Consider the following 26,496-nt stretch of genomic DNA (forward strand, 5'->3'; position numbering starts at 1 on the left):
ATCATCCCCTTTCTCATACTGGGTGATAAACCTGGGTTAATATAGCCTAGGCAGTGAAGAGTGGCAGAAAGCCCCACAAGGGAGCTTGTGAGCGCTGGGAATTAGTAGGTCCCGCCAAGAGTGACTCTCAGATTATTGGCCTGAGCAGCTGGGAGGCTCGAGTTGCTAGACTCCCTTTCTGGACATCAGAAACCCTCAGAGCAGAGCATGGGGAAGGCCACAGGCCTGGAGGCATGAGAGCCATGTGCATTTCAGGGGCTGTTGCTCTCTGGCCTGTGAAGACTGCCAGGAATCTGGAATGAGGCTCCTAGTGTGGACATTTAACCACGGACAGGCTTTCAGATTGCCACTTCCTCCAGCCCGGCCCATTCTGAAGAGTGTGCTTTCCTGCATTATAGAACTTTAGCTGGCCACACCCAGCCCAGGCTTATTTATCTCATGACCATGCTATACCCCGAGACCCCAAGGCTCTCAACCCCAACCCTGCCCAACGTGTCAACTGCTTCCTCTTCCTCTGGGCAGCCAGGTGGTAGATATACCTGCTTGATGTCCAGTCCCATCCCCACTCTTCCCTACATGGGTGACCTCAGCCCAGTCACTCAGATTCATCTGCAGAAGGAACAGTGACCTGGCTGCCTCCTTGCTCCCAAGATGGTGTTTGGGTTACTGGCCATGTAATTTAAATACCCAACACAGAACCTGTACCTGGCAGGTTTAGGTGAGAGAGTTGCTACCACATAATTCCAAGTTGTGTGACCAAATCTATAAGCACAGACTGCCTGGGTTCTCATTTCTCTCACTAGCTATGTGACCTTGGGATGGGCTGGCCCTCTCCATGGCTGAGAGGATTAAGTGAATGACATGTGAAGCTTACAGCACTGCTAGCTATGTAGATATTAGCTGTTACCATCATTGCCATTATTGCTGTTAGAGAGGAACCACTGGCACCCTAACAGTGGGTCTCCGCTTCTGCCGTGCCCCCTTGCCTGTTCCCAGAGCCACCTCTAACTAACATTTTTCTTGAGAAAGGTCACTTATGACTTCACAGGTCATAATTAGAGACATCTGTGACCTAGAGACCAAGGGCCCCCCCACCCTGACTGACTCCCCAGCAAGAGTCTGGGCCATGGGGTCTGGGTCTCTTTCTAGGACTCTCCTGTCCTCCCTCATCACCAGTGTCTATGGCTCATGGCTGGAGATGAGTGTCCTCAGAGAGAGACCCTGCAACAGTAGGGGGGCAGATGACCTTGGCTCCTGTCTGCCCCTCCCTTTTCTAACTGCTGGGACATGTGGGCTCGGCCCTCAGTCAGAGAATTCCCAGACAGAAATTAGAAAGCATTTTTTGTGAGCAAAACAGCCTTGTAAGGACTACCTGTATCAAGTCTGTTAAGCCTCCCAATAGTCGCGTGAAGTCAGCACTCTAATTGCCTCCATTTAACAGGAAAGGAAACTGAGACACAGAAGTCTTCCTGCCTTTGGCCACACAGCTAGTAAGTGGTGTAACCAGAATTCCAGCCTCTACATGTGGCTCAGAAGCCACAGCAAGGTGCCCACAGAGTCCCCACCATGGCAGAAAGGAGGCAGGGTGTGGTAGGAGGGCATTTCAAAATGTGTTCTCTGTGCTGATGCTTTCCACGTCCTAGGGTAGTTGGAAACTCTGGATGCCATTCTGTAATAATCCAGACATTTCCCCACATAAAAATAACAGACTGGCTTCCAGTGGAGGAAGGTGTGTTTGGAAAACTGGAGAGGAGAGGAGCAGCTTAGGGTAACCATCCAGTGACTCAGAGCTTAGAGTCCCTGGGCCGCTGGAACCAAGTGTGAACATAGCCATGTGCAGCTCCAGCTCTTGTCTGCTCTACAGCCCTTTCTCGCTGGTCCTACCTCTGGGTCCATAGTGCACAAGTGGGGCTTGTATTTTGGGAAGGAACAGGTTCCGGGCCCCTGTCTTTGCTGGAGACCAGGGCTTTCAGGGACTCCCAGTGGGATGGGTAGACTTCTCTTTTTCTCCAGGTAGTCCACACAGTGACGAGGAATGTGGAAGTGGGGTTGCAGTACGCGGGGTGGCCTCATGGAGGAAGTAGGATTTAAGCTGAGTCCTGGGTGTGGCACCCGCCAGAGGCCAAGAAATACAAGTAAAGGGCAGTGGGGAGCCACAGGTTGGGGTGCAGATTCAGACAGTTTACAAAAGCTTCTAGCCAGCATAGGAGTCCTTCTGCCACATCTCTGACTGCGGTCTGACCTGAACATTTCTAGTGACAGAGCTCATCACCTCCTGAGCAGCCCTGGCCACGGGAGAGCATTTTTTCTCAGGTAGGGCATCCTTGATCATAGTTCCGTGCACAGGAGAAATCTGCTCCTCCTTTGCTTGTCAGCTCATTCTAGGATTGCTGACAGGCATCTTATCTTTCCTTGCTGCTTTTCTCTTGGCCAAGCAGTCCCAGCTCAGTGGGAAGTGATTTCCAGACCCCAAGGTATGCTCCTGGCATACTGTGATTTGGGGTCATCAAATAGAGTTGACTTCGCATGCCAACTGGGGTCAGATTTGTGGAGTGCTGTTTTGGAATGTGTGAGGGAGCCTGTGACCAGTTAGCAGTGTCTGCCTGATGCAGGCAAGCAGAAGGGTGAGCGCATGCCCAGATTTGCGATTCCACTTTGGGGCTCTGGATGGTTGTTCAGTGCAGCACCAGTACATGGTCTTCTGCTGGGATCTGACCCTGAAGGTAGATAGATAGCAGGGCTGTGTTAGCTCCTGGCTTCTAATTAGTGACTGGCTTAGCTGCATCATAGTATCAGTTCATATTAAACTTATGGTCAGCTAAAAATATTCCCCAATCTTTTTCTTTTTCTTTTTTTAATAAATATATTTTATTGATTTTTTACAGAGAGGAAGGGAGAGAGATAGAGAGCCAGAAACATCGATGAGAGAGAAACATGGATCAGCTGCCTCCTGCACACTCCCACTGGGGATGTGCCCGCAACCAAGGTACATGCCCTTGGCCGGAATCGAACCCGGGACCTCTCAGTCCGCAGGTCGACGCTCTATCCACTGAGCCAAACCGGTTTGGCTCCCCAATCTTTTTCTTAAGAACATCCATTAAACCAGATCTTCCCCCATCTTAACATTGTTTCCATTATATGGATATATAATTAATTTGAATCAATCCCTTGTTGACGGACATTTAGGTTATTTCTAATTTTTTTTTAATTAAATCTTTATTGTTCAGATTATTACAGTTGTTCCTCTTTTTTCCCCCCCATAGCTCCCCTCCACCCGGTTCTCCCCCCACCCTCTGCCCTTACTCCCCCCTCAACCCCCGTCCTCATCCATAGGTGTATGATTTTTGTCCAGTCTCTTCCCGAATCCCCCACATCTCTTCCCCCGCCCTGAGAATAGTCAGTCCACTCCCTTTCTATGCCTCTGATTCTATTATATTCACCAGTTTATTCTGTTCATCAGATTATTTATTCACTTGATTTTTAGATTCACTTGTGGATAGATGTGTATTTGTTGTTAGTAATTTGTATCTTTACCTTTTTCTTCTTCTTCCTCTTTCTTTTTCTTTTTTTTTTAATTAAATCTTTATTCAGATTATTACATTTTTTCCTCTTTTTCCCCCCCATAACTCCCCTCCTCCCAGTTCCCACCCCACCCTCTGCCCTCACTCCCCACCCACTGACCTCATCCATAGGTGCATGATTTTTTGTCCATTCTCTTCTCACATCCCCCTCACCCCTCTCCCCTCCCAAGAATAGTCAGTCCATTCCCTTTCTATGCCCCTGATTCTATTATAATCACCAGTTCATTCTGTTCATCAGATTATTTATTCACTTGATTCTTAGATTCACTTGTTGATAGATGCATATTTGTTGTTCATAATTTGTATCTTTACCTTTTTCTTCTTCTTCCTCCTCTTAAAGGATACCTTTCAGCATTTCATATAATACTGGTTTGGTGGTGATGAACTCCTTTAGCTTTTCCTTATCTGTGAAGCTCTTTATCTGACCTTCAATTCTGAATGATAGCTTTGCTGGGTAGAGTAATCTTGGTTGTAGGTTCTTGGTATTCATCACTTTGAATATTTCTTGCCACTCCCTTCAGGCCTGCATAGTTTCTGTTGAGAAATCAGCTGACAGTCGTATGGGTATTCCCTTGTAGGTAACTGAGTTTCTTTCTCTTGCTGCTTTTAAGATTCTCTCTTTGTCTTTTGCTCTTGGCATTTTAATTATGATGTGTCTTGGTGTGGTCCTCTTTGGATTCCTTTTGTTTGGGGTTCTCCGCGCTTCTTGGACCTGTAAGTCCATTTCTTTCACCAGGTGGGGGAAGTTTTCTGTCATTATTTCTTCAAATAGGTTTTCAATATCTTGCTCTCTCTCATCTTCTGGCACCCCTATAATTCTGATGTTGGTACGCTTGAAGCTGTCCCAGAGGCTCCTTACACTATCTTCGTATTTTCGGATTCTTTTTTCATTTTGCTTTTCCAGTTGGGTGTTTTTTGCTTCTTCGAATTTCAAATCTTTAACTTGATTCTTGCGCTCGTCTGGTTTGCTGTTGGGAGTCTGTATAATATTCTTTATTTCAGTCAGTGTATGCTTAATTTCTAGTTGGTTCTTTATCACAACATTGAGGGTCTCATTAGATTTCTTGAGGGTCTCACTATATTTATCGGCGGTCTCACCGGTCTTTTCGAGGGCCTTACTAAATTTATCGGCGGCTTCTAGACAGTTCTTTTTTATTTTTTTAATTGAATCTTTATTGTTCAGATTATTACATTTGTTCCTCTTTTTTTTCCCCCCATCCTCCCAGCTCCCACCCCACCCTCCGCCCTCACTCCCCACCCACTGTCCTCATCCATAGGCGCACGATTATTGTCCAGTCTCTTTTCGCATCTCCCACACCCCTTTCCCCCTCAAGAATAGTCAGTCCATTCCCTTTCTATGTCCCTGATTCTATTATGATCACCAGATTATTTATTCACTTGATTCTTAGATTCACTTGTTGATAGATGCATATTTGTTGTTCATAATTTTTATCTTTACCTTTTTCTTCTTCCTCTTCTTAAAGGATACCTTTCAGCATTTCATATAATGCTGGTTTGGTGGTGATGAACTCCTTTAGCTTTTCCTTATCTGTGAAGCTCTTTATCTGACCTTCAGTTCTGAATGATAGCTTTGCTGGATAAAGTAATCTTGGTTGTAGGTTCTTGGTATTCATCACTTTGAATATTTCTTGCCATTCCCTTCTGGCCTGCAAAGTTTCTGTTGAGAAATCAGCTGACAGTCGTATGGGTATTCCCTTGTAGGTAACTAACTGTTTTTCTCTTGCTGCTTTTCAGATTCTCTCTTTGTCTTTTGCTCTTGGCATTTTAATTATGATGTGTCTTGGTGTGGTCCTCTTTGGATTCCTTTTGTTTGGGGTTCTCTGCACTTCCTGGACTTGTAAGTCTATTTCTTTCACCAGGTGGGGAAAGTTTTCTGTCATTATTTCTTCAAATAGGTTTTCAATATCTTGCTCTCTCTCATCTTCTGGCACCCCTATAATTCTGATGTTGGTGCGCTTGAAGCTGTCCCAGAGGCTCCTTACACTATCTTCGTATTTTCGGATTCTATTTTCATTTTGCTTTTCCGGTTGGGTGTTTTTTGCTTCTTCGCATTTCGAATCTTTGACTTGATTCTTGCGCTCCTCTGGTCTGCTGTTGGGTGTCTGTATAATATTCTTTATTTCAGTCAGTGTTTGCTTAATTTCTAGTTGGTTCTTTATCACAACATCCAGGGTCTCATTAGATTTCTTGAGGATCTCACTACATTTATTGGCGGCTTCTAGACAGTTCTTAAGAGACCTTAAAAGTGTGGTTCTGAACTCAGTATCCTCCATTGACAGTTTTGTCCTGTTTCTTTGTCTCCGCATTTTTTATGCTTTCTTGGTGCACCCCCAAGTGGTCTTTGTGCGCAGTCTTGTTGCCTTTAAGCCTTGATTGATGTCGGCAATACCGGGGGTGATTTGACCTCCGGGCTAACTGGCTATGAGAGTCAGCTGTGTCTGCAGTGGGAGAGCTTCTGTGCTGGATCTCTAGGGCGGTGCTAATCTAGCCTTTGCCTGAGGCTATCCGGCAAAAGGTTCTGCGCCGGGCTTGGGTGGGGCGGGTCCCCGGGGATCTACAGGGCGGGCAGGAGCGAGCAGTTATGGCTGCTCTCAGTTCCTTCCCCAGGGGCTCTGCCTCTCAGAGTCCCAGCAATGGCTGCAAACCTCGGAGAGAAAGCTGCCTTCGGGTTCTGACCGAAGCCAGACAGTCCCGCTTCTCCCGTTTGAGTCTGGGTCCCCAGAGACTTGCCCGGATCTGGAGCTCAGAGTCTGAAACTCCCTCCCGATTGAAAACAACAACCGCGCCCTCCGCCGCCAGCCCGCTCTGCGTGCGCACTCCGCACCTCAGTATTTCACTTCAGCACTGCGCCTCCTCTGAGTCTGGGTATGATATTCTCTTTCCTCCTAGTTGTAGAATTTCCACTCAGCCAGCCTTCCTGTGGTTCTGGATGCTATCTGTTCTGTCCTTTAGTTATATCTCTGAAGTGGTTGTTCGAGGCAGCAATCTCCAGCGTTAACCTATGCTGCCATCTTGGTTTCTTAGACAGTTCTTGAAAGACCTTAAAAGTGGGGTTTTGAGCTCTATATCCAGCATTTTGCCTTCCTCAATTTCTGTCCTGTTTCTTTGTCTCCGCATTTTTTATGCTTTCTTGGTGCACCCCCTAGTGGTCTTTGTGCGCCATCTTATTGTAGTTAAGCCTTCATTGTTGTAGGTAACACTGGGGGGGATTTGACCTCCAGGCCTACTGGCTGTGAGAATCAGCTGTGTCTGCAGTGGGAGAACTTCTGTCCTCAAGGGAGGTGCTAATCTAGTCTTTGCCTGAGGCTAACCAGCAAATGCCTCTGTGCAGGGCTTGGGCAGGGCGGGTCCCAGGGGATCAACAGGGCGGGCCGAACGAGCAGTTATAGCTGCTCTCAGTCCCGTCCCCAGAGGCTCTGCCTCTCAGTGTCCCAGCGACCACTGCAAGTACCTCAGAGAGAAAGCTGCCCTCGAGTTCCAACCAATGCCAGACAGTCCCGCTTCTCCCGTTTGAGTCTGGGACCCAGAGACTCGAACTGGAGCCCAGAGCCTGAGACTCCCTCCCGATTGAAAATGACAACCGCGCCCTCAGCCTCCAGCTCGCTCCACACGCACCTCCGCACCTTAGTATTTTACTTCCGCACCGCACCTCCTCTGAGTCTCGGTATGCTTTTCTCTTTCCTTCTAGTTGTAGGATTTCCCCTCAGCCAGCTTTCCTGTGGTTCTGGGTGATGTCTGTTCCGTCTTTTAGTTGTATTTTTGAAGTGGGTGTTCGAGACAGCATTCTCCAGTGTTTACCTATGCCGCCATCTTGGTTTTCCTCTTCCTCTTCTTAAAGGATACCCTTCAGCAGTTTATATAATACTGGTTTGGTGGTGATGAACTCCTTTAGCTTTTTCTTGTCTGTGAAGCTCTTTATCTGGCCTTCACTTCTGAATGATAGCTTTGCTGGATAAAGTAATCTTGGTTGTAGGTTCTTGGCATTCATCACTTTGAATATTTCTTGCCACTCCCTTCTGGCCTGCATAGTTTCTGTTGAGAAATCAGCCGACAGTCGTATGGGTACTCCCTTGTAGGTAACTGACTTTTTTTCTCTTGCTGCTTTTAAGATTCTCTTTTTGTCTTATGCCCTTGGCATTTTAATTATGCTGTGTCTTGGTGTGGTCGTCTTTGGATTCCTTTTGTTTGGGGTTCTCTGCACTTCCTGGACTTGTAAGTCTATTTCTTTCACCAGATAGGGGAAGTTTTCTGTCATTATTTCTTCAAATAGGTTTTCAATATCTTGCTCTATCTCTTCTTCTGGCACCCCTATAATTCTGATGTTGGTACGCTTGAAGCTGTCCCAGAGGCTCCTTACACTATCTTTATATTTTTGGATTCTTTTTTCTTTTCCGGTTGGGTGTTTTTTGCTTCCTCACATTTCAAATCTTTGACTTGATTCTTGCTATCCCCTAGTCTGCTGTTGGAACTCTGTATAATATTCTTTATTTCAGTCAGTGTATGCTTAATTTCTAGTTGGTCCTTTTTCATAACCTCGAGGGTCTCACTAGATTTCTTGAGGGTCTCACTAAGTTTATCGGCGGTCTCACTAGACTTATTGAGGGTCTTACTAAATTTATTGGCAGTTTCTAGAGAATTCTTGAAAAACCTTAAAAGTGTGGTTTTGAACTCTATATCCAGTAGTTTGCTTTCCTCCATTTCTGTCATTTGTGACCTGTTTCTTTGTCTCCACATTTTTGATGCTTCCCTGTGTTGATAGAGTGGCTTTCTGTGCTAGGTGTCCTATAGGGCCCAGTAGCTCAGCCTCCCCAATTACTGAGGTGGACACTCTTGGTGCACCCCTTTGTGGGCTTTGTGCACAGTCTTGTTGTAGTTAAGTCTTGATTGTTGTAGGTATCACTGGGAGGAATTGACCTCTAGGCCAATTGGCTGTGAGAATCAGCTGTGTCTGCAGTGGGAGAACTTCTGTGCTGGAGACACCTTTATGGGGCAAGACTTGCTTCAGTGGGGCTTTGGTGCTCACTGAGTCTGCCCCCTGAGTGTGTCCCTTATGAATCTGAGGAGTTGTAATCTAGATGGTCCCACTCTGACCACTGGGTACACTGGCTTTTGGATCTCTAAGGAGGTGCTAATTTAGCCTCTGCCTGAGGCTACCCAGCAGGAGCCCAGCTGTGAAGCAATGCAAGCTGCTGTGGGGCCTTGTGCCTTCTTTTGGATGTTCTGGCTTTCTCTGACCCAGCTGCAGTTTCTTAGGTAATTTTAGATTGCAAAGGGCCAGGCCTTTCATACGCAAAAGCCTCTGTGCACAGCTGGGGTGGGGCTATGGCTGCTCCTCAGTCCTGCTCTAAGAGGCCCCACTTCTCAGTGTCCTGGTAATCGCTGCAAGCACCTCCTAGAGAAAGCTGCCCTCGAGTTCCGACCAATGCCAGACAGTCCAGTTTCTCTCCATATGAGTCTGGGTCCCCAGAGACTCGCCTGGAACTGGAGTTCAGAGCAGTTGGGAACTTGATATTCCCTTCCGATTGAAAAAGACAACCGCGTCCTCAGCTGCCAGCCCTTGCCATGTGCGCCGCGTCCTCAGCTGCCAGCCCTTTCCGCGTGTGCCTCTGTACCTGTCCACTTTACTTCCGCTCCTCCTCTGAGTCTCAGTGTACTTTTCTCTTTACTTCTAGTTGTAGAATTTCACTCAGTCAGCCTTCCTGTGGTTCTGGATGATGTTTGTTTTGTCTTTTAGTTGTATTTTTTGGTATTTCTAAATTTTTATATTTAGAAACAATACTGCAATGAAATTCCTGATATTTACTTCTTTCCTCATTGATCTTTTCTTAGCCTGAATTTCTAGAAAAGGGATTTCTGAACCAGGAGCATCAAAAGATTTCAGGCAGCAGCCATATAATTGTCATACAATATTCCAGTAACTAAATTGACAAGGAATGCCAGAGACTTGGAACAGGTACCCACCCTATTCTTTGATTTGCATGTGGTCCAGCAGTTTAAGAGATCATGAGTCCAGTCGCAGTGTGGAGCTGAGGACTGACTCCAGAGTCTTCAGTCCTGCTTGTGGGAAAAGCCTCCCCAAGAGAGCTGACCTGTGTGCTGAGACACTCAACTCCACATGGGAATAACTGTGGAGTGGTGTTCAAGACATGGTTCCGTGGGCCTGGAGGCTCAGGAGGGAGGAGGCAGTAGTGGGAGGAGAGGGGTGGGAGTGGGGGTGAGGGTGGAGGTGGGCCTGGCAATTCCCTGACCCCAAAGTCCCACCTGTGTACTCAGGTCAAAAGCAAAGAGTTTTGTCCCTGGGGCAATCTGCTGTGGGGATCTTGCTGTGGGGAGTGAGAAGATGACTATTCTGCTGACATTTGACACTTTCTCCTCACCCAGGAAAGAACTGGGATTAGAGTTGAGTACTAATCAGGACAAGGGCTTAGAATCTAAGCCTTAGATCCTTGAGTTTTAGGGTGCTACTATAAATAAAATATATTGGTTCAGCCAGTCAAGCATCCACATGATTTAATTTGATAATTATTTCTAGCTACTACTCTGAAAAAGTTCTACCTACTTTTGAGAGTGCCTGTTGTTGCACATACGTGTCAACACTGGGCATTTTCACTTAAAAAAATTTATCTTTCTGTTAGCCAGATTAAGAAAAGACTCGTCTAATGTTTAATATTGTGTAGCTTCTTATTGGGAACAATAAGAAGTGATGTTCTCTGGCTCAATACAAACTCTTAAGCTTCATATCTCCACTAATGATGTGTTCACTTTTGTCCACTCATTTTATTGGAGGACAGTGTTGGTTGTGGCACCATGGTGGTTATAGTAGGATGGCCTCACCATTTCTTTTCTTATCAGGATAGTTTGAGGTTGGTTTTGATTTTAGGAACATGGAAGGGCTGCCACATTGCACAACTCAAGGGAACACCACTCACATAGATTCTGCAGGAATTGGTGACAGATTGAATGGGGCAGGGGTAAGGGTTGGCTGTAGGGAGGGACTGAAGTGATGGTATCCAGGACTCTGGCTCAGGTCTCTGTGTCACTGTGCGGTGATGGAGAAAGATCACAAGATAGGTTTGCAGCACATGTATGTTGAGTGGGGATGATGTAAGAAAAAATGTTTCAGAACCCAGTACACAGCAGGCGTGGGGAAGTGCCTTCACTCCTTCAGCAAGCATTTACTGAACACATGTGTTGGCACTTGGGGAGTATCGGTAAGCAAAACAAACAAATTTACCCTTGTCCTTATAGAGCTTATGTACTGATGTAGGAGACAGACAACAAACCAAAAAAATATAATGAATACATTATACAGTGTGTTCCAAGGTGATGATCGTCATGGAGAGAGGAAAAGCAGAGTAAGGATTAGAAGTGCTGAGGGGAGGGAGGGGAGGTTTTAAACTAAGTGAGTAGGGTAGGCCTCCTTTAGAAGGTAGCATTGAGTCAGGACCTAAAAGAGGTGAGGGTGAGGTCCATGCAGAGATATGGGAAGAGTGTTCCAAGCAGAAGGAGTAGGCCATATAAAGGCCCTGAGGCAAGAGTATGCCTCACTCTTTTGAGAAGAGAGGAAGTGAGGCTGGAATAGAATGAGCAAGGAGAAGAGGAGCCAAGATGACATGCCTTGAAGGACATGTCAAGGACAGTGTCTTCTAAGTGTGATGGGGAGCCTAGGAGGCACTTGATCTGGTTTATGTTTTATTAGGATTGCTCTGACTTCTGTGGGGAGAAGAGAAGCAGGGAGAAGAATAAGGAGGCTGTGTGATAATCCAGGAAATCTTGCTGGTGGCCTGCACCACCTACTGAGGAGTGGGCAGAGCCTGGGTATGTTTGGAAGGTAGGGCTGAAAGAGGAGAGGAAGCTGGAGTTGACATCATGAAGGGAAAGGCTGTGGGTGACTATCAGACCCCTTTTCTTGGCCTTGAATGGAGGCTCGGCCCCTTCTACCTAGCATGTTCTGGAACCTGCGGGCCCAAGGTATTTAGGAGGGCAGGTAATGCACAGAGCAGGAATCCTGGGCTGTCATAGCTCCAGAAAGTTCTTCACTCCCCAACCAACTCCATTCCTATCAGACCTAAAGAGTGCCCCTCCTGCTGGACCCAGTCCTCCCTCCAGGGTGGTAAACCATGCTGATGTCCTGCCTAGAAATCCAGGTTGCCACTTGGGCAGCCATGCCCTTGATCACTATGAGGCAAGGTACAGCCCTTAGTTCAGTGACCCTCAACTGTTTCTCTTTTCTTAACCCCCTGTGCCCCAAACCACAGACGGGCCTACAGACACTCCCCTCCCTGGCGTTAGGGAGAATACCCTGTTTTGCCTGCTCACACTCGTTTTAAGGCCAGGTCAGCAAGGGTTGGGGTTAGGATCAAATCCATCACCTACATGAGAGATGAGCACTGCTCCTCCTCCCAGAGCATCAGGCAGAGTGGCGAAGGCCCAGGCCTGCCGCACTCCCTGACAGCCACAGACAGGTCGGAGTGACTGAGATGGCACGTGGGGCATCTGCCTCTGGGGATGCACAGAAACCTCCCTCTCTCCTGTTTCTGCAAACTCAGGCCAGAATATTTTAAATCCACATGAGCAGAGCCCTGACCAAGCATTGCCAGCATGGGGAAATCCTGGTGAGGTGTTCACAGGCTGCTCTCAGAAGGCGGGATGGTGGGAGGAGTATGCGGCTTTCGGCCACACAGCCAGCTGGGCTTTTCCAGTGGAGACTACCTGTTCATCTGTAAGTTGGCATTAACCGCCTATGGGTCTGACATGGGGACACCTTCACTCTTCCACACACTGCTTATTGTGAGGCACTGTTTGAAGCTTTATCAGAACTGTGAACGTAAGAAATATCCAAACCTGTAGAGAATTTTTGTAAAAGTTTATTTGAGCCAAACTGATGACATGCCAGAAAGCAAGATTTCAAATGCTCTGGAGAATGACAATTTTGAAGTTTCTTTTACACATTTGAAGTTAAATAAGGGAACAAAGGAAGATTACATGGAGGTGGGAGAAAGCAAAGTGGGGATTGAATTACAGAGTAGTGAAGATTATATGCTCTCTTAAGGGTGTTACCATTTATTTCAAAGGTGTGTTAATCTAGATGCACAGAAAAAATGGATGAGGCTTGCTTATGGCAAAAATTAACCTTTTACTGGAAAAGTTATATGCCTGGGACATGACTACCTACCATGATCTGCCCAGGTAGGAATTTATGATCAGATCACCCTGTGAGGTTACTTTCCATAAAACCCCTTTTTTTGTTCACAGTTCCGCCTTTTGGTTATAAAACAGTCCAGAGGTTGTATTGATGACCAACCTTTTGGTTGGATAGTATGGTATCACAATGTGAGGAAGGTTTTCTCTTAGGAAGTCTCAATATCAATGTTGTTTTGTTGCAAAGGTGGGCCACTGGGGAAGAGGCAGTACCATAACCATAGGATGTGAGTTGAGGCCAAATTTACCAAAAGGGAAGGGCAGGTAAATGGAAGGCAGTGAGGCCTTTTGGGCCTTCATTGTGAAAAACTCTCTGGATCATTTCTGTCCTATGAGCTAGCATGATTCACATTTTGCCTCTGTCTCACTTTTTGTATTTTGCATCCAGTATAACATTCACATAAGCCATGAAAAGAGTATTAATAGTTATACATGTTCAGTATCATAAGGAGTTGGACTATATAGAAAAAATCCAAAGAATAAGTATAATATTATGATGACTATTATTAGCAGACAAAAATAATGGAAATGGATTCTGAGTTCAACATCACTTCGTTGGTATGCAGACCTTGTAGATGTCTTTGGATAGCTGTCCACCTCTGAAGTCAGGGGCTTCTCAACCTAGAGGAGTCTTTGGTGTCCCTTATAGGTGGAGGCAAGTGTCAGAGACACAGGGGTTGATGTCCCTTCCTGGTGAGGTGCCCAATAAGGTCCCTTCCAATGAGATTGGAAAGTGTCTTTTATTTGATGTTCTTTCCAATAAACAAAATCTCCAGGTGGCAGTTAGTGATCTTTAAAGTCATTGTCTCCTGGGAGCTCCCTGTGAGAAATGGTAACCTACTTGGCATTTTCTTTTCTTTTCTTTTAAAAAAAAACCAAAACATTTTTATTGATTTCAGAGAGGAAGGGAGGAGGAGAGAGAGATGGAAACATCAATGATGAGAGAGAATCATTGATCAGCTGCCTTCTTCATGCTCCACACTGGGGATTGAGCCCACAGCTGGGGCATATGACCTGACCAGGAATCGAACCATGACCTCTCAGTTCATAGGTCGACTCTCAACCTCTGAGCCACACAGCCCAGGCCTGGTTATTCATTTTTTACCACTTATTTACATTAATGCAATTTAACATTAAAGAAACAACAGAAGAACAAATCTTTAATGTCAATAACCTGAAAGACATTTCTGTTCTACTTAAACCAACAAAGTTTATTTACTAAAGAGTAATTTTAGACCACATGAACTTGAAAAGCTTTTGGGTTAGTTTCTATATTTCTGAGAATTTTAGAATACCCAGGCGTTACAAACACTTGCCTTCAAAATCAATTAACATCAATATGCTTAATTTTAACAATATTCTCCAGAGGTAAAAAGTTGCCTCACATTTAAATATAAATATATAGAAACACATAGACAAAGAGACTTTCTAGCCATGAGAAAAACTAGCTTATAAACGAACAGTTGGTTCCATATTTTGTTTTGGCAGTTGGGATAAGAAGACACAAAATTTGTATCTGTCCTTGAAAAGTCAAGTTCCAATGACCTTCCCCCTTTTAAAATAAGGATAGGCATATTTATTTATTTATCTATTTATAATATATATATATATTTTATTTCAGAGAGGAAGGGAGAGGGAGATAGAAACATCAATGATGAAAGAGAATCATTGATTGGCTGCCTCCTGCTTGCCCCACACTGGGGATGGAGCCCACAACTCAGGCTTGTGGCCTGACTGGGAATTGAACTGTGACCTCCTGGTTCATAGATCGATGCTCAACCACTGAGCCAATGCCACTAGGGCAGGACAGGCATTTTTAATACCTCAAATAATTGGATTGCCACCTAAAGTACATCATAAGTTCTGTGTGTCCCCATCCATTTATCTAAATCCTCTTTTTGAAGCTTTGAGAGACCAATTAAATGTTTTCCATTCATTCTGCCTAATTTTACAGCCAGCTTTTTCTAATTGTGCCTGAAAAGTAACAAAGATTTGAAGTAACAAAGGATCCTGCAGAAGTATTAATGGTAGGCTGACAGTTGTGGGACTTGGCCTCTGAGGCACAATTTCCCAGTTAATTTTAGTTTTCCTTTGAGATCTTTAGAGTCTAAACAAACTTCTAGGGAAAATCAGCCTTTATGTGTGCCCTTCTTTGGATGAGCCAGATATGGTGAATCTCTCTATGGAATGACTGCTTTACACCCTGGAGAAAATATTTCCTCAGGCAATTCCACAAAGATTCTTAGTCACCTAAGAATACCTGAGATTCAAGTTGGGGAATGAAGTGTCCTTTCTCTTTTGGAGCTAACTAGAGTTCAGTCTCTCATTTAACCAGGAAAGATTTTGTTCAGATTCTCAGTAAGCAATCAAATTTAAAAACAAAACAAACAAACAAAAAAACACCTAAAATTAAAAGCAGCAACCCATTTTACTCTACTTTCCCTGGATTATCTCAACCCTTTTCTACCTCAAGAATTTTCTAAGAGTAGCTCGGATAAATTCAGGATCAGCTGCCTAAAACAGGGAGGTCCAGGATTTCAAAAGAAAACTCATCCAAGTGTACCCAATGTGACGCAGGGAGCCAGTGGGGCACAATGGGCCCTTGCTGGTACCTAGCATGGGGTACCCCATTTATGTGTCTGCAGGGTGGTCCTGGGTGGGCTTCTTCAGAATCCTGCATTACTACACCAAGAAATGTCCAAACCTGTTGTAGAGAATTTTTGTGTTTATTTGAGCCAAACTAAAGACATGCTGGGAAGTAAGATCTCAAATGCTCAGAGAATAACAGTTTTGCAGTGTCTTTTATACTTTTGGAATTAAGGAGGGAATAGAGGAAGCTTACATGAAGTTGAGAGAAAACAAAGTACAGTATAGTTAAAATTATGTGCTTCCTTGAGGATGGTTACTTCTGAGGGCTCTGAAAAAGGCATTTTGGACAGGGCTTTGCTTAAGGAAAAGATAAGTCTTTTATAGGTCTGGGGCATGACTACCCACCATGACCTGCCCTGTTAGGAATTTATGATCAGATCACCCTGTGAGGTTACTTTTGGTTATATTTATTACAGAGCCCCCTTACTGCCCTAGTAAAAACAATACTAGCATTTTAAGTTCTGTGTGTCCCCATCCCTTTCATTCCTCTGATCCCTCAAAGGCATCTAGCCTTTGAAATGAGAACTGACCCACCCTGGTTCACAGCCAGATCAAGGCAAAGCACCTAGTCTTTTAACTTCTAGCCCAGGGCTCTTCCCCAGAGAAGGACCTCTAGTCACACTTTAGCCTCTGGGGAGCAGAATGGGATGTCCTTTGTCACAGGACAGCCACTGCATGTTCCTGGAAGCAAGGCCAGTTGGTGGAGTGGAAGTCTATTTGTATTATGAGTTGGCCACCCAGACCTGGCTCAGGGCAGAATTGGAATAGACTGCATTGGTCTGCTGCCTTTGTCTTGGCCCTCTCTGTTCCAGGGTCCCCTTCCCTAACCCCTACTTCGAGTCTCACCTAGGAGTCAGTGAACATTCTCACATTCTACTCTTGGCAGTATGGCCCTGCCAATCCCTGTGACAAGTAGAGGCAATGGAAGGGGGTTAAACCAGTTGACCCCGAGGCTCATGAATGCAAGGCTTTCCCATTAGTCTGCAGATGGGAGTATTGAGGAAGGACAGTAGCCTGGGAAGGGCCTGCATCCCTTCTCTGAAGTACTGGGCCCCAGAGAGACCCTGCCCTGGCCCCAGGGTTTTGTAAAGGTTGAGTGATACTCTACAGGCACAGGCAAATGGAAAGGCATGACTAGAGTGGTACCAGAGGCTGTGTTAGAAATATCTTGTATAAATTTCTCCCTTCGCTCCGTGTCCTATGCTGAAGAGCAGTCTGCAGTGGTAATCAGTGTCCATCAGCTGAGTTTATGAGTTTGGGATGAAGTCAACCATTCCCCTCATCAGCCCTGGTGCTTGGAACTTTGGGAGAATATATATGTGCCCTGGGGATGAGGGGCAGGAGGTGGAAGGGAGCACCTGGTCTTGGGAGTCCCACCAACTTGGGCCTTAATCCTACTCACTATCGATGCAACCTCGGGCAAGTCCCTGCATCAGAACAAGTGCCACAGGCTCTAACAACAGATGTTTATTCCTCACAGTTCCTGAGGCTGAGAGTCTGAGATCAAGGTGTCACAGGGCTCCTTTCTCTGAGGCCTCTCTCTTTGACATATAGAGGGCTACTTTCTCGCCATGTCCTTACATGGTCATCCCTGTGTGTGTGTCTGTGTCCTAGTATCTCTCATAAGGATTCCAGTCATATTGAATTAGGACTGTAATGACTTCATTTTAACTTAATTATCTCTTATAGACCCTACCTTCAAATAAAGGCATATTCTGAAGTACTGGGGGGTACTTTATGATCCCTGAGTAGGTGCAATAAAGAGTCACTTTTATTAATTACTGTTTTTTTTTTAAAAAAAAACACGAAACTACAAAATCAGGGGTTTACTTAATGCAGATGGCAGGAGTGAGGAAGAAGAAGTGACAGGGTCCATTCAGTCAGTGAGTAACTCTTACTACGCACCTACTGTGTATAGGCCCTGCTTTAGGTGTATCAATGGGCTAAACATCTGTCCTCACAAATTGACATTTTTGTGTAGGAGATGGACAGTAAGCAAAATCAGTAAAGTGTTAGATGTTAGAAGGTGATAAGTTTTACAGAGAAAATGAACCCTGAGTGAGGTGAGCCTCAGGAAGATGTGGAGCAGAGAGTCTTGGCAGGGTCCCTCTGGCTGTACAGGGTGGTCGACTGTAGGAGGGTGAGGGGAAGTAGGAAGACTAGGGGTGTGGATTCCCACTGCAATGTGGTTAGGCTGCCTCTTGGACATTACCCCCTCCTACCTCCTGATGCCCCGAAATGCCTGGATTCTGGTTTCCTGCTCACTGGAGGCCTCTCTCCTCTCTCTTCTACAGTGTGGAGGGCGAGGCCCCCAGCAGTGAGACCTGCACATCATTGGACAGTCCCTCGGCCTATCACCAGGACCCCTTAGCACCTGGCTCCAGCCTGAGCCCGGACCATTACGAGCACACGTCTGTGGGTGCCTATGGGCTGTACTCAGGGCCACTGGGACAGCGCACACGGAGGCCCAAGCTGCAGCACTCGACCTCCATCCTGCGCAAGCAGGCCGAGGAGGAGGCCATCAAGCGCTCACGTTCCCTCTCTGAGAGCTATGAGCTCTCCTCGGACCTGCAGGATAAGCAGGTAGGTGGGGCCTGTCTCTTGGCCACTTGGGAACGGGCAGCAGGCTTGATGGGAGAGACCCAGCTGGGGTTGGCTTCTTGTCGCTATGTCTTTGAGCCTCCTCTGAGAAGTGTGTGTCCTTGTGAGTATCTGCGGACTGGACGTCATTGTGAATGTCAGGTGAGCATACACTGACTGGATCTCCTCCCTGTATCCCATTGAACTTCCAGACCAGGCCTTGGGTCGGTTCTGGCTGAGAGGGATTTCAGAATGGCCACGGTGAGTCTTAGAGACAAGTAAGAGCAGGCCTGGGTTAATGTGTGTGTTCTGGGGGAAGCCAGGTAGGAGGGACTGAGAGGGGCTTTGATGACAAAACACAGAGCCCATGTCTGTGTTCCTGAAGTCCCTCTTCACTCCATCCCCTGCAACTCCAGATTTGGGGAGCCTGTCTCAGGCAAACAGGGTTGCTGCTTGGTTTGTGAGATCCCAAGTCGGCAGGAGAAAATAGGCCCTGGCATCAGCTCTGGGCCTGAGCTGGTGGCCCTGGCATCATGGCCCCTACCCCCACCCCTGAAGGCTAACGTAAGGGGCCCAGGACCTCAGGCCTGGGAGGGTGGAGAAGAGAGGGCTTGCCCTTTATTGGCCCGGTGGACTTACAGGGCTGCACTCAAAACCCAAATAACCTCTGCGTACAGAATGTGGGTGTGAATTCACCTTCAGGGTGAGGGAAAAAAACAGACCTACCCTGGCTGACTCTGGGACTGGCCAGGCTTTGAAAAGTCAGTTTGAGTCATATACACCCCCTACCCACCCACCCATTCCCCTCCCCTGTTCTGCTAAGATAGCCGCTCTGCTCAGCCTGCCGCCCCCTCTCCTATGGACCCCAGAAAGCTAGTGTGTCCCGTGTTTGGGGGAGCTGGCATCCCTGAGGAGGGTGGCTCATGGAGCTGGGCAGGCTCTTACTTTCCAGAGAGGTGAACAGACTACCAACCGGCAAGTGGGGGGCCAGTACCCACACTTGATTGTGTGAGGCTATGAGCCATTTTCCCCAGCCCCCACAGTGGCTCTGAGCAACCCTCTCCCCTGACACCAGCATCTGTTTGGCTTTATTTTAGTGACATCTATGCCTCTCTGTCTATTCTCCATGACGGACTCTTTGATTCTTTTTTTTTTTTTAATTTGATTTTTAAAGAGAGAGGAAAGGAGAGGGAGAGAGAAATAGAAACATTGATGTGAGAGCAGAACATCCATCAGCTGCCTCCTACATGCCCTCAACCAGGGATCAAACCCACAACCTTTTGTTATATGGGATGATGCTCAACCAACTGAGCCATACCAGCCAGGGTAACTCTTCGCTTTTTCTTTTTTTTAATTAACATGTTAAGTACCATGTCAGTCACTGCTGACTGATGATATACAATTTAATAATTCTTTATTGTTGGAAGTATTACATATGTCCCGCTTTCCCTCCCATTAACCCCCTCTAGCCCGCCCTCTCCCCCTCCCCTGCCCCAGGCCTTCAGCATCCTATTGTCTGTGACCATGAGTTATGCATATATGTATACAAGGTCTTTGGTTGATTACCTCCCACCCACCCACCTAACCTCCCGCCTTCTCTCTGAGATTTCCCACTTTGCTCCATGCTTCCACGCCTCTGTGTGGGGCGCAGCTACAGTGTTTGGACAGGTTCAAGCCTCGGACTAATGAGAGGGCACAGTCCTCTCATGGCCATGTGCAAGTCCCAGCTTGGAGGGCAGAGCCCTCCCAGCACAATTATAGCCAACAGCTATAGTTGTAAGCTTGAACCTCATGTGGTCCCACGTGTCTGAGTGATGTGGTCTTGATAGAGTTCAGGTGCAGGTAATTCAATAGGATCGAAACAAGAATGTTGTAAACATCTTGACCACTCCCTTACTGTGCCTTGTGGAATTTGGCTATTAAATAAAGACATGGCTTGTAGTCTGTGGCGCTAGCTCTCCATCAGAGAAGCTCTCCATCAGAGAGGACAGTGTCCCACCCAGACCCAGCTTTCATTCTCTTGTCTGTCTTTTCTCAATCCTTCACCACCCCCTCTCAGGGTCGCTGAGCTGGCATGGCACATAAGGCGCCCAATGTGGGGCTGAGTATGCCATGGCCGTGCCAGCCCGCCACACCTCTGGATCCACTCCGTTCATCAGTTTATTTTGTTACTTAGATTCCACATATGAGTGTGATCATGTAATACTTGTCTTTCACTGACTGGCTTATTTCACTTAGCATGATACTCTCCAGGTCTCTCCATGCTGTTTCAAGGGGTAAGAAATTCTCCTTTTTTACTGCTGCATAGTATTCCATGGTATAAATGTACCACAGCTTTTTTTACCCACTCATCTACTGATGGGCACTTGGGCTGTTTCCAGATCTTAGCTATTGTAAATGGTGCTGCTGTGAACATAGGGGTGTGTACATTCTTTCTGATTGGTGCTTTGGGTTTCTTAGGATATATTCCTAGAAGTGGGATCACTGGGTCAAATGGCAGTTCCATTTTTTGAGGAAACTCCATAGTGTTTTCCATAATGATTGCACCAGTCTGCTTTCCCACCAGCAGTGTACTAGGGTTCTCTTTTCTCCACATCTTTGCCAGCACTTGTCATTTGTTGATTTGTTGATGGTAGCCATTCTGACAGGTGTGAGGTGATACCGCATTGTCATTTTGATTTGCATCTCTCAGATGATTAGTGACTTTGAGCATTTTTTCATATGTCTCTTCTGTATGTCCTCTTTGGATAAGTCACTGTTTAGGTCCCTTTGCCCATTGTTTGTCTTCCTTTTGTTAAGTTGTATGAGTTCCTTATATATTTTGGATATTAACCCTTTGTCAGATGTATCATTGTCAAATATGTTTTCCCATACAGTGGGCTTTCTTTTTATTTTGTTGATGGTTTCTTTTGCTCTGCAGAAGCTTTTAATTTAGCTGTAGTCTCATTTGTTTGTTTTCTCCTTAGTTTCCTTTGCCCTAGGAGATGTATCTATAAACATATTGCTACAAGAGATGTCTGAAATTTTGCTGCCTGTGGTTTTTTCTAGGATTTTTATGGTTTCACCATTTACATTTAAGTCTTTTACCCATTTTTTAAATATATTTTATTGATTTTTTACAGAGAGGAAGGGAGAGGAATAGAGAGTTAGAAACATTGATGAGAGAGAAACATCGATTCAGCTGCCCCTTGCACGCCCCCTACTAGGGATGTGACTGCAACCCGGGTACATGCCCTTGACTGGAATTGAACCTGGGACCCTTCAGTCCGCAGGCTGATGCTCTATCCGCTGAGCCAAACCGGTTAGGGCTCTTTTATCCATTTTGAGTTTATTCTTGTGTATGGTGTAATTGGTGGTCTATTTTCTTTTCTTTCTTTTCTTTTTTTTTTTTTTGCATGTATCTGTCCAATTTTTCCAACACCATTTATTGAAGAGACTCTCTTAACTCCATTGTATGCTCTTGTTTCCATTGTCAAATATTAATTGAGCATAATGGCTTGGGTCAATTTCTGGGTTCTCTGTTCTGTTCCATTGATCTATATGCCTGCTCTTGTGTCAGTACCAGACTGTTTTGATTACAGTGCCTTAGGGCAAATTGTTTTTGAGTAGGGTGGGTCAACTGTCTTCCCTCCAGGCAAGGCAAATGTCTGTGTGGGAAAGATGTCTTCCACTGGGTGAGGGAATGGATCAGCACAGGAAACTTGGGGTATCTGCCTTCTTAGCTCTATCTCCTGAGTCCCCAATCCTGGCTTCTGCTCACACAGTCCAGACTACTCCGCCCTCCCTCCACCAGAGCACAAGGTGGGTGGCTCCACAGGGAATTTGGTGCATTGTCCCTTTAGAGGGTGCCTGAATTTTTAGCTGTCACTCCCTAGCAGACAGCAACCCTGCTTTTCACACCCAGATATTATGTGGGTACCCTTCTCCGTTCTGATGCTTTCTGCTGTGGAGCCCAGCTACGGGATTAAATCCCAGAGGCCCCACAACTGATATATCTCTCCGGAACTTCAGTTGCTGTCTGTGGGCACCTGGTTAGCCCTTTCACGCCTCCACCCCTCCTAGCAGTCTCTATGGGGTCTCCACTTTTGGTCCTCGGATATCAGGTTCTCTCCTAGGAGTCTTCCGTTGATTGTTCAGGAAGTTTTTCTGTATTTTAGTCTTAATTCCAGTTTGTTCCTGGGAGCATGTCCATGCAGCATTCACTTACTCTGCTGCCATTTTTAAACCTAGTCAACCGTTTGCTTCTTAAGAGTAGTGACCTGTCTCTGTGTTACCAGTTTTGGTGTAGTTCCCACATCGAGTAGGCAGGTGGAACCTAGGTGAGCAGGGTGCACTGCTTTGCCTCCCTGAGCACTGTGGATTGTTCTCGAGGATTTGAGAGTTCTCTTGGCTCCACAGCAGATGCTGCTTTTCCTGGCTCCCTGGGAGAAGCCAGTTCCGTCTCTTGCATTCCCACTGTGCAGGCTCTAGCTCCAGGTATACATCTGTTTCTCACTCAGTATCGAGGCTCAGAGCAGCCCTCAGAGCTGTCCTAGGTCACAAGTGGACTGGCATGAGTTTCAGGACTTCAGGAAGTCCCAGTCCCTCTCACCTGCCTGCAGCACTGCCCCATCTCCTAACTCAAGGAGAAAGGACTGTCAGGGTCTGTGGTTCCAAAGAGTGAGAGCTTCTCTTCTCTGGGCCTCAGTTTCCTTGTCTGTATAGTGAGGGGACTTGGGAACCTCTTAATTTGTCAACACCTTCCAGGAATATATTTCAGGGTCTTTTAGTCCCAAGTGTCCCTGAGCTTGGCATGTGCTGGACACTTGCCTCAGTTTCATTGAGTGATCAACACATTCTGAGCAGGGCCAGGGTTAGAACCCAGGCGTCTGGCCTAGAAACCTCCTAAGCTTGGCGATTCTCTCAGGCCTCCCTAAAATTTAGTGATTCCTCCAGGCCAGCAAGAGCGCACTGTCAGTGCCACAGAAAGGAAGCAAGGCTGGAAGCCTAAGCCTATGCTCAGTGTCCAGAACCTCGCCAAGATCTTTGGCAGGTCATTTGTTAGTTTGTTAATCCTCACCTGAGGATATTTTTTTCCACTGATTTTTAGAAGAGTGGAAGGGAGGGAGAGGGAGAGAGAAACATCAGTGTGAGAAAGACACATCAATCGGTTGCACCCCACATGTACCCCGACTGGGGTGGGGATCAAACCTGCCCTTGACCAGGAATTAAACCCACAACCCTTCAGTGTGCAGGCCGATGCTCTAACCATTGAGAAACACTGGCCAGGGCTGGCAGGTCTTTTAATTTGCCCATGCCTCTGGTTCCTTCTCTCTGGAGGTGCTGCCTTCCTCTCTTCTAACATTTCCAAAGTTGTGTTAATCTGCATTCCAAAAGATGCGTAAGGGCCAAGGCTTCTGTGGCTAAAGAAGTATGGGAAATCACCATTTTTTAAAGGTTCTGAGAAGTCCTACAGGGAACATGCTTGCTTTAATTTTAACATGGTGTTTCTCCATCTTATTTAACCTTAGAACCCAGATTTTGCACATCAGCATGCACCAGTGGTTCTTCTAAGCAGCTTTGGGATGTGCTAAAGCCTTCCCAGATGGGGCCGCTATGGGCTGGGGAGGGAATGACTGCTGGTAGGAAATGTGCTACTCCAGCACTTGGGAATGTCTCCACTCTCCTCTGCTTCTCCCTCCAGGTGGAGATGCTAGAACGGAAGTATGGGGGACGCCTCGTGACCCGCCATGCAGCCCGCACCATCCAGACAGCCTTCCGCCAGTACCAGATGAACAAGAACTTTGAGCGCCTGCGCAGCTCCATGTCGGAGAACCGTATGTCCCGCCGGATTGTGCTGTCCAACATGAGGATGCAGTTCTCCTTTGAGGGGCCTGAGAAGATGCACAGCTCCTACTTTGAAGGGAAGCAGGTCTCAGTGACTGATGACGGCTCTCAACTAGGGGCCCTGGTGCCATCTGAGGGCAGTGACTTCGGTGAGCCACCATCCCTCAAGTCTTCAGCCCCATCCAGTGATTTCGCAGATGCCATCACTGAGCTGGAGGATGCCTTCTCCCGGCAAGTGAAATCCCTGGCCGAATCCATCGACGATGCCCTCAACTGCCGCAGCCTTCATGCTGAGGAAACGCCAGTCCCTGACACAGGGCGAGCCCGGGACACTGAGCCCCAGGCAGCCCTGCACACTGTGGACCACCACAAACTGGATGAGATGACAGCCTCGTACAGTGACGTCACCCTGTATATTGATGAGGAGGAATTGTCACCGCCTCTGCCCCTCTCCCAGGCGGGGCACCGGTCATCCAGTACTGAGTTAGACCTGCAACTGCGGGCTGGGGGTGCCGCCCAGGACTACTGGGCCCTGGCTCACAAGGATGACAAGGGGGACACAGACACAAGCTGCCAGAGCACACCATCGCTTGAGCAGCAGGAGCAGCGGCTGCGGGTGGAGCACCTCCCACTGCTCACCATCGAGCCTCCCAGCGACAGCTCAGTGGACCTCAGCGACCGCTCGGAACGTGGCTCCCTCAAGAGGAAGAGTGCCTATGAGCGCAGTCTCAGTGGGCAGCAGGGCAGCCCCAAGCCCAGCCCCCACTGTGGCCCCCCTAAGGGCCTGCCCCGGGAGGAGCCAGAGTTGCGAGCCCGGCCTTCCAGGCCCCTCGATAGCCACCTGGCCATCAATGGCTCAGCCAACAGGCAGAGCAAGTCTGAGTCAGACTACTCAGATGGGGACAACGATAGCGTCAACAGCACTTCCAATTCCAATGACACCATCAACTGCAGCTCTGAGTCGTCATCCCGTGACAGCCTGCGGGAGCAGACTCTCAGCAAGCAGACCTACCACAAGGAGACCCGCAACAGCTGGGATTCACCTGCCTTCAGCAACGATGTCATCCGTAAGAGGCACTATCGCATCGGTCTCAACCTCTTCAACAAGTGAGTGCCTGCTGGCCCTGCAAGGAAGAGGAGGGTGGGGCATTAACACCCCAGGGACCTTGGCAAGGGCCTTCCTCTCATGCCCAAGTGTCTCCTTGAGCACCAGTGGGGTGGCTCTGTAACAGTGCCTGGGAGGGCCAGTGCTGTTGGGCAGGGAGATGGGAGCCTGGTGAACAGGTTTGTGGGGAGAGCAGACACTAACAGGCTGAGCAGGGAAGAACAAGGGGCTTCTCTAAAGAGTTTGGGGCCCTGTCAACACCTAGAACAGTGACCAGTGCACAGCAGATGCTCAGGAAACATGTGCAAAGGTTGATGCAATGTGTAATGCCATGCCTAGCTGTGAGCAGCAGGCTCCAGAGTTTGGATATTTTTCTCTGGGTGATCTGAGCAAGAGCGTGATGCAGTCTGTGTGCAGCCTGGACTTGGAGGCACGTGTCAGGGAAGGGAGGACACAGATAAACCTGTGCTGGCAGAAGTCTCAGCCAGCATGAAGCCCTTTGGGAGGTGTGTGAGCGGGGTCTATTGAGGGGCCGCCACCCGCCATGAGTTCTGGAAAGGTGGCATAGGGGCAGTCATGAGAGCAGAACAAAGGACAGAGACTGGCATTTAAAGCAGGCTATTATTCTTTTTTGTTTGTTTTTAGTTCTTACATTTATTTTTTAATAAATCTTTACTGTTTAAAGTATTACATCTGTCCCCCTTTTTTCCCCATTGATCCCCTTCAGCCCGCCCCTGCTCCACACCCCAGGCCTTCAGCACCCTATTGTCTGTGTTCATGGGTTATACATATATGTATACAAGGTATTTGGTTGATTACCTCCTACTCACCCACCCTCCCCCGCCTTCCCTCTGAGATTCCCCACTTTGCTTCATGCTTCCACACCTCTGGATCCACTCGGTTCATCAGTTTATTTTGTTACTTAGATTCCACATATGAGTGAGATCATGTGATACTTGTCTTTCTCTAGCTGACTTATTTCACTTAGCATGATACTCTCCAGGTCTCTCCATGCTGTTTCAAGGGGTAAGAAATTCTCCTTTTTTACTGCTGCATAGTATTCCATGGTATAAATGTACCACAGCTTTTTTTACCCACTCATCTACTGATGGGCACTTGGGCTGTTTCCAGATCTTAGCTATTGTAAATGGTGCTCTATGAACATAGGGGTGCATATATTCTTTCTGATTGGTGCTTTGGGTTTCTTAGGATATATTCCTAAAAGTGGGATCACTGGGTCAAATGGCATGTCCATATTTTTTTTTTCCTTAGGAAACTCCATACTGTTTTCCATAATGGCTGCACCAGTCTGCATTCCCACCAGCAGTGTACTAGGGTTCCTTTTTCTCTATATCCTTGCCAGCACTTGTCATTTGTGGGTTTGTTGATGGTAGCCAAATTCAAAGCACTGCCAAAAGTAGCAACCTGAAGGGGAAGGAGCACTCCCTTGGAGGAGATGTTGGAAAGCTCTGGTTATTGAACCTCAGATTTCACATCATTTCCTTTCACGGGGCCTCCAGGATTTGGGGTTAC

The 26,496-nt window shown here is 47.0% G+C and overlaps 1 protein-coding gene across 16 annotated transcripts in view; it reads left to right on the forward strand.

Annotated features, from left to right (window-relative positions):
• The window catches only part of IQSEC1 (IQ motif and Sec7 domain ArfGEF 1), a 384,674-nt gene that overhangs the window by 323,639 nt on the left and 34,539 nt on the right, over nt 1-26,496 (forward strand). For 13 of the 16 annotated variants that reach the window (XR_009451897.1, XM_059688315.1, XM_059688321.1 and 10 more), the window contains exons 2-3: nt 17,747-18,035; nt 23,716-24,965. Coding sequence is in view for 15 of the 16 variants with exons in the window: in XM_059688321.1 (XP_059544304.1) it covers nt 17,747-18,035; nt 23,716-24,965 (1,539 nt within the window). In the remaining variant the exon portion in view is untranslated. Of the gene's footprint in view, nt 1-9,431; nt 9,556-17,746; nt 18,036-18,078; nt 18,195-23,715; nt 24,966-26,496 lie in introns of those variants that run through there. The other 3 variants (XM_059688322.1, XM_059688324.1, XM_059688327.1) reach the window with 3 other exon arrangements.

This window comes from Myotis daubentonii, chromosome 3 (assembly GCF_963259705.1).
Source record: "Myotis daubentonii chromosome 3, mMyoDau2.1, whole genome shotgun sequence".
Lineage (NCBI taxonomy): Eukaryota > Metazoa > Chordata > Mammalia > Chiroptera > Vespertilionidae > Myotis > Myotis daubentonii.